The 18,493-nt window shown below is 36.5% G+C and overlaps 1 protein-coding gene across 6 annotated transcripts in view; it reads left to right on the top strand.

Moving 5' to 3' along the window:
• Positions 1–18,493, top strand: part of LOC148843653 (uncharacterized) — a 38,879-nt gene that overhangs the window by 11,178 nt on the left and 9,208 nt on the right. For 3 of the 6 annotated variants that reach the window (XM_088958262.1, XM_088958260.1, XM_088958263.1), the window contains 2 exons: positions 3,190–3,266; positions 17,812–18,041. In XM_088958262.1, coding sequence (XP_088814388.1) covers positions 17,918–18,041 — 124 coding nt within the window. In that variant the 5' untranslated portion in view covers positions 3,190–3,266; positions 17,812–17,917. The remainder of the gene's footprint in view (positions 1–3,189; positions 3,267–17,811; positions 18,042–18,493) is intronic. The other 3 variants (XM_088958264.1, XM_088958259.1, XM_088958258.1) reach the window with 1 other exon arrangement.

Consider the following 18,493-nt stretch of genomic DNA (forward strand, 5'->3'; position numbering starts at 1 on the left):
TTGTGATCATGAAGGTTATTAGTTGGAATGTAAAGGGGTTAGGGGAGTGCCACAAAAAGAAGAGCAATTAAAGAGGTGATGAGGAAGGAAAGATTGGACTTTGTCTTGATCCAGGCATCTAAAATTCAAGATGTAGATAAGAAATGGATAAGAAGTATTTGGCCAGAGAGGAATATTAATTGGAGCTTTAATCCATCATAGGGCGCATCAAGGAGCATAATAACAATTTGGAAGGAAGAGGTAGTTCAATGTTTGGAAGAGTTGGTGGGCAAATTCTCAAAGGACCTTGATGCTTAGGAGGAGACTTCAGTGTTGTCAAATTTGTGGGTGAGTCAAATGTGGGTAGACAAAGGATTACATCAAGCATGAGAAAGTTCAATACTTTCATTAAGGCCTTTGAGTTAAGAGATACTTAGTTGGAATAATATTGCTATACTTGGTCAAACCTCCAAGCGAACCCCATTTTGTCTAAGATCAATAGATTTTTAGTTTCACTAGATTGGAAAGAGCATTGGCCAGGATTATTTGGGAGAACTCTACCTAGAATCACCTCAGACCATTGGCCCGTTTGTTTGTTTAAGAAGATTAATGATGGTAGCCCAATTCCATTTAGATTTGAAAATATGTGGCTCACTCACATGGATTTTGAAGAGAAGGTCAAGATTTGGTGGGATAGCCTGGGTCAATCACCATGTGGGAAGTCAAAAAATTCCTAAAGATATTACAACTGTTGAAAATGGAAATTAAAGAATGGAATAAGGAGAAGTTTAGAAGATTGGAGGAGAAAAAAGCTGATTTGATTTTTCAAATTGGGGAAATTGATAGGAAAGAGGTAGAGGGCTTCTTAGTTGGTGGTGATAGGGAATTGAGATGGTCTTTGAGGACATAGTATTGAGAGAGGAAATGAGTTGGAAGCAAAAGTCTAGAGAGAGGTGGATCAAAGAAGGGGATGGCAATACAAGATTTTTCCATGGCTTGATTACATCTCTAATGATGAGGATAATGAGATTACAAATCAAGTGAGATTGCTAAGGCATTTTTGGAGCATTTCAAGTCAATTTATGGAAGACCTCTAATTGAAAGGTGGATGGCTGAAGGCATTGATAGGGAGACATTGGGGTGACTCAAGTGCAGTTCTTGGAAAGAAGATTGAAGAGGATGAGGTGAAGGAAGCTGTTTTTTTTTTTTTTTCTTTTTTTTTTTCTATGAATAGCTCAAAATCTCTGAGGCTTGATGGTTTTACAATGGCCTTCCATCAAGATTGTTGGGACATAATCAAAGGAGATCTACTCAGAGTGTTTAGTGAGTTTCATAGAAGAGAGGTTACTAGTCTGGATATGAACTTTACATTTATAGAATTGGTCCCAAAGAAGAGCAATGCTAACTGACCAGAGGACTTTAGACCTATAAACCTAGTCATCGGTATCTACAAGGTAATAGCAAAGGTGCAGTCTTTGAGGATAAGAAAGTGATTCCCCCACTTATTTCACAATCTCAAGGGGCTTTTGTACAAGATAGGAAAATAGTTGAACAAATTCTAATTGTGAATGAATGTGTGGAGGCCCAAAAGTGATTAAAGAGGAAGGGAGTGGCTGTAATGTTGGACTTGAAGAAAGCTTATGATTTGGTGGATTGGAATTTGTGGTGTAAATGGATTAGAGGCTGCTTACAATCTATTTATTCTCAGTAAGTAGATTTCAAGAGCAAATTGCTTGCAGTTGTTCAGAGGTTGGCCAGTTGGGAGAGGTTGTATTTTGATTACTTGCAATTTGTAGATGATATTTTGTGGTGGAGACTATAGTGAGGGGGCAGAAAACTTGAAGTTGGTGGTGAAACTCTTTGAGAGGTTGTTTAATATGAGGATCAATTGGTTGAAGAGTTTTGTTGTTGGAATCAATATAGAAGAAGAATTAAGGGTTATGGCAAGTTCCCTAGGTTGTGGGAAAGGAGAGTGGGCTTTGAAATGCTTAGGATTACCCCTAGGTGATAACCCCAGATCTGCTAGTTTTTGGTCTGCATTGGTGGAAAGAGTTGAGAAGCGTTTAGTTGGGTGGAAAAGGAACTACATTTCGATGGGGGGTGGTGGTTAATAACTCTTATTAAGTCCACCCATGCAAATCTTCCAGTGTACTACACGTTAGTGGTTAGGATGCCACAAGAGATAGTGAGGAAAATTGAAAAAATCATGAGGGTATAGTTGTCAAGGCAACGCCTAGGCAACAAGGTGCCCTTGGAGGCTCACCTTGCCCAGTCGTCAAGCACTTTTTTGTACTGTCTTATAAAATACTTTTATGTTGTTATTTTTTATAAAATAGATAATAAACCAAAATATTCATTTTTTGTGTTTATAAATTAATTTCTTTTTATTAATTTCTTATTTGTTAGTGTTTAATCAACACTAACTTTCCTAATTGCTTTGTTGAATCCTCAAAGACTTCAAAATCTGAACCAATAAGGGAAGAACTTGAAAATTTGTCTATTCAACACATTTCTTTTTCTTTTTCTTCTTCCTCTTCTTCTTCTTCTTTTTCTTCTTCCTTCTCCACCTTTTCCTTTCTTCTTTTCCTTATATAAAAAATAGGGGTTCAGCCCCTTTATTTTTTGAATTTTCTTTTCTTTCTTCTTTTTCTTCTCATAAATATGTTGATTTTCTAGACTTACACATGAGGTTTATAATCTTCTAATGAAAATTATGGATAGTTATCAAGGAAAGATGGTTATGGAACCTAGGGAACTACCCTAGATATGTGGTTTTTACTTCAAAAAATCCATTGCCTAGGTGACTAGGCAACAAGGTGCCCCCCTATCGCCTAGCCACGCCTTGGCGCCTTGAAAACTATGCATGAGGGATTTTGCTTAGCAAATGGTTGTGGAGATTCCCCAATGAAAATGAGAAACTATGGCACAAAGTTGTTGCTTGATCTTTCCAGGTTTAAGGGTAAACCTATTTTTGACTTCATAAGTCAGCACCCTCATCCTTTAGGGCTGTATTAGAACCTTGGCTTTAATTGGAACCTTAGAGAATCTGAAATTCTTAGTGTGTCCGAATTGTTAAGCTTGCTGAATTCAATGGTTTTGGGAGAAGGAGGCTCGAATTCTAGGGTTTGGGGGATTAATTCTGATGAGTTTTTTCTTGTAAATCTTTCTTTAATTCCTTGATAGCCTCATCTCTTTCTCCTTTTTTTGCAGTTGTTAGCACCCGATTTTTGCTTGGCTCCTTCACTCTACGTCTTTGTACTTGCTCCCAACACTCTAAAATCATTAAGGTACGTTAACCACCAAATCCCATTCCAAAATCCCAGCAATCAACCATAGAAATTGATAAGATCTCATTTCAAATAGGGGTGAATTCGAGCTAAGCCGAGCCGAATATTTGAGTATTTGAGCTTAGCTCGGTAGAAAAATACAAGGCTCGAGTTCGGGCTCGAGCTCGATTCAAACTAGAAATGTAAGCTCAACTTCGTCTCAAATGAAGAATTCCTATGTTCGAGCTTGATTCAGGTTGAGCTCGATAATGAATCGAGCTTATTCATGCTTGAATTCGAGCTTTCTAGTGAACCTATTTTCAAATTTCAAAGAGATTTCTCATGGACCCATTATAATAATACCACTATATGGAGGTGACATGAATATGCTACCATAGGTCCCTCCACATATGAATAGGAATATTTTATTTTTTTAAGGGTAAAAAATAAATAAACAAATTACAAAATATCATTTAAAGAAACAAAAGACATAAGATTAAACTAGAACAAAGCAATTCAGGTTATCATGCTGAAATAGCATGGAGCCCCAAATCTTATTTTTCACATTCATCACTACATAAAATCTAAAATTTTAGAAAAATGTTTGATAAATGATCTAAAATATAAATTTGATAACACTTCAAGAAAATATGCATGATATATCCATGAACATAGTCGTGCTAGCAGCAATCTATTGTAGAATGATAAGATAACATCCATACATATCCCACACTTTTCATTCTCAATAGCAGTAGTGTCCTACTGTCCTGTACAGACATTGCGGAAATTCATGAGCAAAACCACATATGCAAGTCATTTACAGGCAACCAAATGTCCATAAGTGTGACACTTCTCCATTTGTTATGCAAGTTCTCAAGTGGTGCAAGTAGGGGTGAGCAGAAAAAAAACTGAAAAACCGAACCGAAAAATCGGTTAACTGAACCAGTTGGTTCGGTGTTTTAAAAAACCAAAGGTATCGGTTTGGTTTCGGTTAACCAATATAGAAAACCAGCGGTTAACCAAACTGACTGGTATACATATATTTCTATATGTTTTATATATATTTATGTATATTATATATTATATATTCTAAATTAATAAATATGCATTATATATTTAAATATAATTATAATATATGATATATTATTTATTATTTAAAATATAATATTATATATATATATTTATAAATTTTTATTATATAATTATATATTTTTATAATATACATTGTAAAAATTAAAAAGCCGAAAAACCGACGAACTGAATTGACGGTTAATTGAACCGGTCAACCGGTTAACCGATTGGCTTTGGTTCGGTTTTGGTTACCGATTTTCCAAAAACCGTAGTACCGGTTCGGTTACAAAAAGCCAAACTACGAGCACCCCTAGGTGCAAGAACCAAGGCCTGGCATTCAATTAGATTATAATCAATCTGCTGTAGGATTCCAGAGCAGAAAGTTGCTGTTTTTCTTGTTCTAGATTGTGCCTGCTGAATTACATCAAGCCCTTTGCAGGACAAAATTCCCCTTTGCTGTAATTTTAGAGTCTTCAAACCCTTAAACAAATAAAGTAAAAGACTTTCAGTATTATAATCTATTCTTGAAAAAGAAATGCCAAATCATCAAAACATCATGCAAAATAAACTAAATAGGTCAGAAAAAAGTTCCATAACATGAATGGAAAACAAACTTTATGGTGTATTGCAGCACAAAATTTCATGATAAAACCACCAATGACAACAGTAGGAATGTTTAGGTGGGAGTCCAGACCATGTCAGGACTATTTTTTGAACCCCAGGTCAGATTTATCAGGTGCCGTCAATCAGACCAAGTTTGATGAAAGATCTCATAAACTGGCATGTCAATTAATGCTTCATGCTAAACGTGATATGTGAATACACAACATGTTGTTTAACTGCAAAATAGCCGAACGTGAAGGACCTGTACCTACCATATGCATAGATGCCCTTCAGAATATTCTCTTTCAAGTCCATGGCATCAAAACTTTCATAGACCTCATCATACGAGGTAAAACAATCTTGTCCATCTGCTGTGAACCTGTTCATTAAATCAAAATCATCAGTAGGAAGGCTTTAAAATCCTATGTACATATTAAATTCACAAGAGTAGAGTGGACAAACACAAAGGAAATTCATGCAAGGCCAAATGTATCACCAACATTTTTTCTCCCTATTTCTTCCTTCTCTTATCCTTTTATTTTATTTTTCACATTCTATTTTCTTTTTCTTTTTTTTTTTGAAGGGGAAGAAGACTTGTAGCTCATTCATTTTGGCATCATACTAATGCACATCAAATTGTGAACCTTTTGGTGCCAATCCTGCCATGACTGCAAATATTAAATCTACATGCACAAATTTCAAACAAGAAACTGAATAACTTTTTAGATAAGATAATGGAAACTTCAATGTTCATACAAACTCTTTCCATTTAATTGGTTGTAATGGATAATAAAAACAGTGCTACTAAAATCACAAATGATATATTCATTCTACAAACACGAACTGCACAAACAGCTTGTTTAAGTTCTCTATGGGATGCTAAAAATCTGAATGGATTGTTATACATTAGAATTAGGAAGATAGAGCAGATAGAAATGCATATGGAAAAACATCAAATTTCAATCAAAGATATGAGCCAAGAATGGTTAATTAATGTATCCAAGCATTTACCCACAGAGAATTCATGTGGTAAATATCATAATCTATAAAATGACAGGGAAGTAGAAACTTGTATGTTGCATAGAAGGTGAACTTACCCACAAAAGGCAATGTAAATGTTGCAAGATGAATTTACCCCAAAAAGATGCAAAATCTTTTACATGGTTAATGGAAAAGAACCATATAAACCACATGCAGTGCAAATTAAAGCTCCACATGTCTATAGAAGCATGAAAATCTTCTGCTCTTAGTGACTCCTAAAATGATTGAAATCAATACCTTCAATGTCTTTCAAGGCTAAGGCCAAGAAAATAATTGATTGGTATTCAATCTTCCAATAACTGATTCAAATGGGAAAATTTTCCAGTCAAAACTATGACAGGCTTTTCCTTTCAAAGGCACCAACATATTGAAAATGGAAATAGGATCACATATTAGACGTTGAAGGTAATAGGAAACAAAAACCACTTTGACCACTTTTTCGGATGGAACCACTTTGTTTTCTCAAGCACTTGTTACATCACCTTACAAGGCTTCGGATTTTAGTACATATTCTAGGTGAGAGGCATTGTACTAAATCAATTATGGCCTTCATTGGAAATTCTAGTAGTGACTTTTCTCTTTCTTTAGTCCTCTCTAAAATCCCTATTTGCTTCTTTTCTTCTTAAACCTAGAGATTTTGGGTTCGATTTCCAATGGAGTCACTAGTTGTGAGCTTTGGAAAGCTCATGATTGGCCCAATAGAGTTGCCACCCAACTTGAGGTCTATCTAAGCTTTTAAAAAAACTAAATTCACTTAGTTAAACAAAACTAGAACACAAGAAAGGGCTGAAGATTGCAAAGTACATGGAAAATGATTTCTTAAAAATGTCAACTATGGCTTAATAGGGATGTTTTTGAAAAGTGGGTACTGAATTCACTAAACCCCTCACTTCTCTCCCTTAAGCACCATGGTCGACAAAAAAGAATCTTTCCATGAACCTTATTTTCCATTAATCTTACCATTACAATAAGCAACAAAGAACTTAGAAATCAAAGTAACTTACTAAAAATCAAGCTAAAACATTGATAATATGAGTTGAGAGGCTTACCTCTTGAGTGTAACCTTGACAGACAATTTCCAGCAGCTAAGATGGACTCTGAAATGTATGTTGAAGGTGAATTTTGACTAGTGGTTTGATTCCAGACGTTCTAATATGTGAAAAAAATGAATATTTCAAAGTATTCAGACTTGGTATGTGTTGGAGACAAGATTGAGAGAGCTGTAACGATTTGGATGCATTTCAAAACCCTAAGGTTGCCATTTACATGGGGTTTGAATGTATTTTCGCTCAAGGCCAAGTTTTCATGAGTTGGAGGTGCTCTATTCTTCTTTTTCCCCCTTTAACAAGGTGCTATTTATAGATGATAAAATGCAGGCAAGGTCTGCAACTTCTTCTCCATGCGTCCAAGGCTTTATAGGGTTCTCTTCATGCATGAAATTTCAAGGATTTTGCTTGTAGAAGCTTTCTATCATCATTTTTGATGGTTCCCCATGAAAAATTAAAGAGATTTTGGGATTCCTAGCCTCCCAATGAGGTGTTTTTCTTATCTGACCCTGAATGGCTCGAATTAGGCATGTTAATGGAAGAAAACATAAAATAGAGATGGCCATACTGGCCTTTGTGTCATTTTTTAAGTTCAAGAAGGGTTATTTTAGGGTTTTTGGGCTTATTTAGCATATTAGGAGCATCTTGATTGGTCCAAATGGTTAGAGGGGCTTAAGTGAAGGGCTAACATCAGCCACTAGCTCCTTAAAACCCTAGATTAGGGCCAACTAAGGGAAATTTAATTTGATGTACTAAAATGGAATCTGTTAGTTTAACGGTCAAATGAAAGAGTTAGGTCGTGAAATTTGACGTATTGCGATTTTTTGGTCTTTGAACGTGGTGGTTAGGTCCAATTGGTCAAATAAATCTTAAATAATGGGGATCTAGGGCTTGATTGCTCTAATCAATAAGATTTGTTTAAACAAAACCCTAGCTTGATTGATCGGCCAAATGAGGGAATCTCAAGATGAAATTTGGTGGATATGCATTATTAAATGTCTTGAATCTAGTGGATGAGATGGATCTTTGATTAGAGGTGTGGATTGAAATATTTGGTTTAGATTAAGGTTTCAACTTATAGTTGATCGACCAATGAGAAGGCTTAAAACAAAATCTTGCTAATTTCAGAAAGAAATGGGGGAATTTAATGTCGAAGCTGAACGGGTGAATTACTTTTAGGGTTTTGTTATTATTGAGAGGGGTTTGGTCATTAGGATTGTAACTCTTGGTGTGGTTTAATTGTAAACGTCGAATTGGAACATTTGTCAATGAGATGGTCAATCAAAGAGATTGAATTGAAATTTAGTATGTGAGTGCAAATTAAGGTGTTGATTTGTGTGAGGAGTTTAGATTTACTGTAAGACACATAGGTCTTAGTTGTTTCAATCTTGTCTAATTTGGGGCCGTTGAAATAAGATCTTATCAATTCCTATGGTTGATTGTTGGGATTTTGGAATGAGATTTGGTGGTTGACATATCTGAATGATTTTAGAGTGTTGGGAGCGAGTACAAAGTCGTAGGGTGAAGGAGGCAAGCAAAAATTGGGTGTTGACACTAGTCATGGAAGTTTGGTGCTTCCCTATTCCCTCGAAAATTAGTGCTTTCTGTTGGGAAGTGTTTCATGGTTGTATTAGTACTTTTGACTTGCTTCAAAGAAAAAGACTAACTTGGTGTTTTTCCTCCAACTAGTGTGCCACGTGTAAGTCAAAATGGTGAGATTGCATACTATCTTCTAATTTCTTGTCCTTTTGTTAGCTTTATTTGGAATTGGTTTGCTTCCCTCTTTGGTTGTAGATGGTCTTCTCTTGATAGGTTGGAACTGTTTAACTCTATTAGGTTTAGCTGCACTAAAAGGAGGGGTAGGATCTTGGGAGGTGCACTAGAGCAGTAGTGGTTTGGACTATTTGGGAGGAAAGAAATGCAAGAATATTTGAAGAAAGAGAAAGAAGCAAGGAAGTTGGTAGAAACCATAACCTCGAGAGTGGCATACTGGTTAAAAAGCCTAAAAATGTTTTCAGATTTCAAGGTTGAAGACTTTTAGGGCTTGGGGTGTTATTGTTGCCTCTTCATCTAGAAGACAGAAATTTGTTGAGACATGGTCACCCCTAATATGTGGTTGGAAAAAGCTAAATTTTGATGGGGGTTGTTTGGGTAATCCGGTCCCCTTAGGCATAGGGGGGCCATTAGGTATGAAGGAAACATTGTTGCTTTATACTCAGGACTTGCTAAACAAGGTGATGTGGCAAGATTAGAGCTTTTGGCTACAGTATATGGGGTGAAAATGGCAAAAGAGTTGGGTATTAATAGATTAATCATGGTCACCCCTAATAGGTGGTTGGAAAAAGCTTTTTTTTTTTTTTGATAATTTGAAGAAACTAAGAAGAAGCTAAATTTTGATGGGAGTTGTTTGGGTAATTCGGATGGGGTGAAAATGGCAAAAGAGTTGGGTATTAATAGATTAATCATGGTCACCCCTAATAGGCGGTTGGAAAAAGCTTTTTTTTTTTTTTCCTTTTCTAATAATTTGAAGAAACTAAGAAGAAACTAAATTTTGATGGGATTTGTTTGGGTAATCCGGGCCCCTTAGGCATGGGGGGCCATTAGGGATGAAGGAAATGTCGTTGCTTTATACTCTGGACTTGCTCAACAAGGAGATGTGGCAATATTAAAGCTTTTGACTGTAGTATATGGGGTGAATATAGCAAAAGAGTTGGGTATTAATATATTAATCATTGAGAAAGACTTGAAAATTGTTGTCAAATGGTTGAAGTGGGAGGAGGTGACATGACATTTGAGGATTAAATTTAGGTGATTTAAATGGCTATCAAAGGACATGTCAATTCGAGTTAAATGGGTGAGGAGAACTGCCAACAACTTTGTAGATGGTTTACCTAAGCAAGGGGTACAAAGAACTCATCTTTATTGGGCTCAATTGTAATATTGGGTCAGCTTCTTGAAAGTTGTGTTCTTTTTTTTTTCATAATCTCTTATTGTAACCTTGCTTTATTCTTATTAATGAAATCATTTCTTTGTTGCTAATAACAAAAAAAAAAAAAGAATTGCTGTAAATACTGAAGAAGTTCACTAAATTCTAGAAGTGGTTTGTAGTGTTCATGACTTGTTAATTTATTGGAGAGAGGGCAAGAAGGTTGGAGTGTCTAATTCAAGCATTTTTTTTTGAGAAGAATTCAGTGTTAGTTTTGGAAAGAATCAATGAAGAGCTTAAGGATATGAAGAAACTAAGAGAGACTTTGCTCGTAGTTAGAAGATTTAGGAGGAAGAAGAAACACCGAGATATCTTGGTCTCAAATGTCTTTCCTAGGTTAAAAAAGGTCTTTTTGGGATGGGACCTGTTTTAAGCAAGGAGAAGTTGAACTAACTCTCTTTACTATGGATCCAACTTGTATTAACGTTTTACTAATTGCTAAAATGACAACAACACCCCTAGATAATTTACAATAGATATAAGGAAGAAAAAATAATAGGAGAAAAGACAAGTATGCCCCTATCACTAATTCTAACATTTCTAGCACTCCCCCTTAAGCTGGAGCATATATATCATAAAATTCCAGCTTGTTACAAATATAATCCATCCTTGAGTGACCCAAACTTTTGGTAAAAACATTAGCATTGGTCTTGAAATTTAACATAGGGAGTAACAATATCTCCACTTGTTACTTTCTCACAAAATAACAATCAACTTCAATATGTTCAGTCTTTTCATGAAACATCAGATTGGAGGCAATGTGTTGTGATTTGGTTATTACAACAATTTGATGGGTTAGCTAATTGTGATATTCATCTCTTGAAGAAGATACTTTAACCAAACTAGCTCACAAGTAGCATGGGCCATTGCCTTTTATTCAGCTTTAGCATTACTCATAGCAACTAGACTCTCTTCTTGCTCTTCCAAGTGACAAGATTTGCACACGAGAAGGTACAATAACCTGTAGTAAACTTCTTGTCCATTGGAGACTTTGCCCAATCTGCATTTGTATACCTGCCCAGAGACATAACTCATCCTTTCTTATACAACAACCCTTGACTAGGAGCTCTCTTCAAATACTTCAACACCCTCATAAACATCATCCCAATGAGCAGTTGTAGGATTTTGCATGAATTGACTGGGGACTCCAATAGTAAAGGAGATGGCAGGTATAGTGATGGTAAGATAGATCAGTTTGCCCACTAATATTCGGTATCTTGTGGGGTCTTTTAATGGCTTGCCTTGACTATCAGTCTTCTTCACATTGGGGTCCATAGGAGTTTCAATTGGCTTGGATCCCAACAACCCAGTCTCACCCAACATGTCCAAAACATACTTTCATTGAGGCAGAGATTCCCCACTTTAATCGAACTATCTCAATTCCAAGAAAGTACTTCAGTATTCCTAGATCTTTAATTTGAAAGTTTGTAGGAATTGTTTTAACTCACTAATTCCATGTGCATCATTGCTAGTAAGTACAATATCATCACATACACTGCTAGTATGATTTTCCTAGATGAAGAGCCCTTACTAAAATGACAAACCATTCTTATGGTGATTGCTTTACCCATAGATAGCCTACGTCAACCGACACACCTTCTTTGACTCCCCTGAGCAACATACCTAGGCGGTTGCTCCATATACACCTCTTGAAGATCACTATGAAGGAAATCATTTTTGACATCAAGCTAAAATAGGGGCCAATCAAAGTGGGTGCCTAAAGAGGTAAGCACTCGTATAGAACCTATTTTTTCCACTAAGAGAAAGTCTCTAAATAGTCTACACCATAGGTCTAAGTATACTCTTTAGCAACAAGTCGAGCTTTGAACTGCTCAATACTGCCATCTTAACGATGTTTAATTGTATAGACCCACTAATAACCAATGGCCTGCTTCTTAGGAGGTAAGGAAGTAAGATCCCAAGTATTTTTAGATTGAAGAGCATGAAATTTTTCATCCATTGTATTCTTTTAGTTAGGGGATGAGAGGCCTTGTATAGAACATGATAGGGAAACATAGGATAAAAGGGAAATGAACTAATGATGTAAGGGAATAAGCGAACAAAGGAGACACATCAAGAAAGGGGGTGATCTGTGCAAACACACTTGCCTTACAAAGAGTAATAAGAAGATCAAGATTTGGGGGTGTTGGATCTGTCAACGGAAAAGATTCTAGTGGTAGGTTATAAGCTAGAGTTGGATTAATTGCTGGTGATGATTTTGCAGTTGATCACGTCTAGAGTACACTATGAAATAGATGGCCAAATAGGCTCCACAATAGGTAAGGGACTAAAGACATCATTGGAGTCGGAGGGAAGAGGAATAAAAGGACAAGGTTCATGTCCAGAGAAATAGGGTAAACTTTCAAAGAAGTTAACATCTAGAGCAACAAAAGTTTTCAGTAAAATAGGATCATAACACTTGTAACATTTTTGAGTATGGAAGTAACTAAAGAAAACACATCTAATATCTCTGGAGTCAAGTTTATCATGGTCTGGGCCTAGTTTGTGAACAAAACACACACAACTAAACACACGAGGAGGAAGAGAGAAAGAGAAGTAGAAGGAAACAAGACAGAGAAATGTGACTCACCATCTTAGTTTGAAGGGGGCATACAATTTATATGAAAACAAGAGGTGAGAACTACAACACTCCAAAATAGATTTTAGGGAATGGCATTTGAATCAACAAGGCATGAGTAGTTTCAATCACATGATAGTTCTTTCTCTGGGCCACATCGTTTTATTGACAAGTATGTGAATAGGATTGATGTATAATATTGTGAGAGTCAAAATAAGACTGAAAACTATTATGAAAATAGTTTTTTTTTTCGCATTATTAGATTGAAACACTTAATGCATACACCAAATTGATTCCTTATCTCAACATGAAAATATAGAAAAAATAGAGACAAATTTGAATGATTCTTCATTAAGTAAATCCATGTCATTCTTGAATAGTCATCAATAAATGTTACAAAATATCTAAATCCATTATAAGATGACACACGACCAGGACCCAAAACATTTAAGTGGATTAAAGCAAAAGGACTCAGGACTCTCTTATCTTCTCTAGAAACAAATGACTATATGATGTTTGCTTAATTGACATGATTCACAATCCAATTGAGTTATAAACTCCAAAGTAAGGACTAGCCTTTTTAAAACACGTAGAGAAGGATGACCAAGATGACAATACCATTGATGTGGTTTAAGAGAGGAATGAAGAGCCTTTTAAGGACCATGGTCATCTAGGCAGTTCTCCAACTTCACTCTTGTCACCAATAGTCTTCCTTGTCTTTAGGTCCTGAAAGATACAATATGAAGAATAAAAGGTTACTCTTGATAATAAATCCGATTGAAAAATAAAGAAGAAGAGAAGAGAAGAGAAGAAAAGAGAAGAGGAGAAGAGAAGAAGAAAGAAAGGAAGAAGGATTAGAGGCAATGGAACAGTGCTGACGGTGCTAGCTTCTATTATAATATATAGGGCGACAAAAAATAAGAAAGGAAAAGACCTTTGTGCCCCTGCTGTAAGTAAAGTACAATATCAGGAAAAATAAAACGCTTTAACCAACCAAATAGACCCTAACAAAATAAAATAAATTATTTCAACACTCCCACTCAAGTTGGAGCATAGGTGTCAATCATGTCCAACTTGTCACACAAATCATTATGCCGCGCATGATGAAGACATTTGGTGAAGATGCCTGCAAGTTGTTCTTCTGAGCTGACATACGGGGTGCACACTTCTCCATTCACAAGTTTTTCTCTAATAAAATGTTTGTCCAGTTCAATATGTTTCGTCCTATCATGGAGGATTGGATTAGTTACAATGTTGATAGTAGCCTTGTTGTCGCAATAAAGTGACATAGGGTTGCTAACTGCAAAACCCAATTCACTTAATAGATTTCTTATCCACATGATTTCAACAACCCCATGAGGCATAGCTCTGTATTCTGCTTCAGCACTAGATCTAGCCACCACACTTTGCTTCTTACTTCTCCATGTGACTAGGTTTCCTCCTACAAAGGCACAATACCCACTAGTAGACTTTCGGTCATCAACTGCCCCTACCCAGTTAGCATCAATATATACTTCCACCTTTAAATGTCCATGTTTCTGGAACAACAAACTGGCTCCGGGAAACTTTTTGAGGTATCTAAGGATCCTCTCTACAACTTCAAGATGAGTTGTCCTAGGGTTGTGCATGAACTGACTAAGGACACCCATTGCATAAGTAATATCAGGCTTGGTCATAGACAAATATAAGAGTCCCCCTACAAGTTTCTAAAACTTCTTCACATCTTTCAAGAACTCTCCCTAACTGTCTCCTAGTTGATGGTTAGGTTCAATTGGTGCTTCAATTGGTCTCACCCCTAGTTTGCCTGTATCTTCTAGTAGATCTAGTACATATTTTCGTTGGGAAATAAAGATGCCCTTGTGAGAGTGGGCAACTTCAATTCCAAGGAAATAACGTAAGGGGCCTAGATCTTTCACTTCAAATTGACTGGCTAAGAATTTTTTTAGTCTCTGTATTTCAACCTCCCAATCTTCTATGATTACTATGTCATCCACATACACAATTACAGCTGCAATTTTCCCTTCACCTTTCTTCACAAATAGGGTGTGGCTTGAATGGCATTGTTTGAACCCCATCTGTTGAACCGCTAAGTGGAACTTACTAAACCAGGCCCGAGGTGATTGTTTTAGCCCATATAAAGATTTTTTTAACCTGCACACTTTCTATTCACTGCCTTCGGCACAAAAACCTGGAGATTGGGTCATGTACACGTCCTCTTCTAAGTCACCATTCAAAAAAGCATTTTTAATGTCCAATTGATGAAGTTCCCAGTCAAGATTTGCTGCCAATGAAAGAAGAATCCTGATAGAGTTAATCTTGGCTACTGGAGCAAAAGTCTCTACATAGTCCACTCCATATACATATGTAAAACCTTTTGCCACCAGCCTGGCCTTGTACCTTTCAATAGTTCCATCAGCCTTGTGTTTCACTGTGAACACCCACTTGCAACCCACTGGTTCCTTCCCTTCAGGAAGATCCACCAACTCCCAAGTGCCATTTTTGTGTAATGCATCAATTTCTTCCTTCATTGCATCTGTCCGTTCAGGTTTGGATAAAGCTTCTGCCACATTCTTAGGAATAGGGATACTGTCAACAGAAGAGAGGAATTCATGATATGAAGGTGAAATATGGTCATAGGACACAAAGTGAGAGATAGGATGATTAGTGGTACAAGATCTAACACCCTTTCTCTTAGCAATAGGAACATCAAGATCATTAATGGCAGGGGAATCAACATTGAGAAGAACATGCATATCAATAGGAGCAAGTGTACCTGGCTGATGAGAAGGATCAACCTCCAGTGAAGTCGATGGTGTTGGTTGCATAGTGTCAGGTTCCACGGCTCTTGAACTCTGCTGGCTTTTGTGGTGGCGAAGAAAGACATGGAATGGAGGAGGATCAGGTAAAGGAGGTAGTTGAGTCTGAGCCTGTTTCTCAATCCTACTCTCCCCCTAAGGAGACATAGTACTTGCGAGAGGTGGGATCATAACAACGATACCCCTTTCGAGATAAAGGGTAGCCAAGGAAAACACAAGGAATAGCACGAGGATCAAGTTTACTCCGAGTAGGGGACAAGTTATGGATAAAGTAATGACACCCAAAAACACGCATTGGAATGGGGGACAACGGAGCGGTAGGAAACAAAAGTTGAACTCATATCCATTCTCCCTAGACCATCAAAGGGAATAACAGCCATGGGGAAACTCATATCCATTCTCCCATTCACTCCATTTTGACTTCCTGAAACCCCTGAAGTAGCAGAATTCTCAAATGACATGGTCAACCCAGAATTTTTTATCTAAACTCTCAGTGTAGGACCCCTCCTTTTATCAGAACAAAAAGCTCCACACAACAAGTGACCAGTCCACACACACTTCAGTTTTGGACTTAATTTGAGCACAAGAACAGAACCAATTTCCAGAAAAAACAATATGACAAAACTGATTTTCAGACCTGTACAGAATAACAATTCCAGCCTACTAGTTTTCCAGAAGGTCTACAAGCATTAAACACTAAGAGAGATCCTTCCACACAACAAGTGACCAGTCCACACACACTTCAGTTTTGGACTTAATTTGAGCACAAGAACAGCACCAATTTCCAGAAAAAACAATATGACAAAACTGATTTTCAGACCTGTACAGAATAACGGTTCCAGCCTACTAGTTTTCCAGAAGGTCTACAAGCATTAAACACTAAGAGAGATCCTTACACACATGAAATGAAGCCAACAAGCAGAGAAAACAGGTCATCCGTGACTTATAGACACCTTTTCACAGGTACAGGATCAGACAATCCAAAACAAAAAGAGGTATAAACCTCACAAGGGTCTGCTGACACAGTTGTTCAGATTCATTCGTTTTTTTTTTTTTTTGGTATATGACCAAGGAAAGAAAAAAAAATAGGGCTGTACCAGTTGCAGATCTGATTCGATCAACCCAGATTTAATCCTCTGTTCTGCCCCGATTCAGCAACTTGGAGAAGAAACTTGATCGCCCAGATTCAATGCCCTTACTCTGATACCATCTTGACAATAAATCTGATTGAAAAATAAAGAAGAAGAGAAGAGAAGAAAAGAAAAGAGAAGAGAAGAAAAGAGAAGAGGAGAAGAAGAGAAGAAAGAAAGGAAGAAGAAGGATTAGAGGCAACGGAACAATGCTAGCGGCGCTAACTTCTATTATAATATATAGGGCGACAAAAAATAAGAAAGGAAAAGACCTTTGTGCCCCTGCTGTAAGTAAAGTACAATAACAGGAAAAATAAAATGCTTTAACCAACCAAACAGACCCTAACAAAATAAAATAAATTATTTCAACAGTTACTAAACAATGAAGGGCTTGAGTAAGCTTACTTATAGACAAGAGACTAAAGGGAAACTTGGGAATATAAAATACAAAGTGTAAACTAAGGTTAGAACCAAGAGACACATTACCAATACTAGTAATAGCAGAAGAGTAGCCATAAATTAAAATAACAATTTGGGATGTAGAAGGAGGTTACGAAAATGCAAACATATCTGACGAGTCAGTCATATGGTTTGAGGCTCCAAAATCAATTACCTAGGGTGAAGGTGTAGAACAAGAAACAAGGTAGGCAGTACCTGACTTCCCAATGTAGCAGTGGTTGCATCGGAAGAAGCAGATTGGTGAAGCTTTTGATACTCTTCACGTGAGATAGAGATTATATCTTTGTCCTTACCAACACTAGAAGCAGGGTCATCTTAAGTCACATTAAGACTTCCAAAATCACCTCCCACCATAGAATGGTTAGCCTAGGAAGATGGAGGGCCATAAAGATCATAGTAGAAGTTAACTGTGTAACCTTTTTGTCCACAATGTGAGCATTCATGAGCTGAACTAAGGTCACCATTGTTTGGTAAATTTTCTATGGTGTATCTCATTGTACAAAGTGGGTTGAAAGCGATTAGATATGTTCTCTAAAAATTTGAGATATTGCAATTATCTAAAATATGGAAGCAGAAGGTTCTTTTGAAATGGGAGCAAAAGTTTCAAATTGCAAAAAAACAAGTAAAATTTCAAGGAAGAAATTGTACTTATTGATTTTGTTGGGTTGTTAAATAGCTGCTTATTCGACTTTGCTGACATTTTCATTTGAGAGATAGTTTATATGTATTTTATATTTGCACTTCACTATGATGATTTATAACCTAATGGATCTCTTCTTTCACTTTGCTTCTATCCATGTGCATATTTCACATCTTTATTATGTATGATGCCATAGAAAGAAGCGATTTCATAAATGGGCGCATCATGACTTCTTCTCATTGGTGTAAAGAGAACCTCTATCAACTTATGTTATCAAGGTTTGTTTTCATAATAATTTTCTAATGGCAAGAGGAAGGCCTAGGAAAAATGCCAAAAGAAAATCTGTGTCCCTTGGTAACAACTTAGGTGGTACCTATGAAGAGCTACAAGTCAAAAAGCAATGTGATACATCAAATGACAATGAAGGTAAAAGTTACACTTTTTTCACTTGTAACTTGCTTTTGTTTTTTTACCTTTTTGTTTTTCTCTTAGATCATTAGATTTATATATGATCACCATCTTTGCTAGTTAAACTGTTGAAGTTTAGGGCCTTAGAAGATATCCGATTTAGATATATTCTATAAAATTTTATATTTTTTTCATTAAGTCATGAAATATCTTAGCTTTCAAAACCTGGCCCATGGAAAATTATGTTTAGAAAGTAATGCAAGTTTTGCTAGTCAGTACACTGGGGGGGGGGGGAATATGATTAATGGTAAAAAAGGTAATATCCTTGGAAATTATACTCGTACTAGAAGAGTAATAATACTTATATGTTGGTTAGGTTAGAAATCAATTTTAACATGGCCAAACCAGATTTGGTGGCTAGCCAAATTATAAAAAAATTTCTAACCCAATCTGAGAACTAAGTTCTCGGT

The sequence above is a fragment of the Nelumbo lutea genome, chromosome 8 (assembly GCF_056320005.1).
Source record: "Nelumbo lutea isolate HS-2025 chromosome 8, American lotus-T2T, whole genome shotgun sequence".
In the NCBI taxonomy this organism is placed as follows: Eukaryota; Viridiplantae; Streptophyta; class Magnoliopsida; order Proteales; family Nelumbonaceae; genus Nelumbo; species Nelumbo lutea.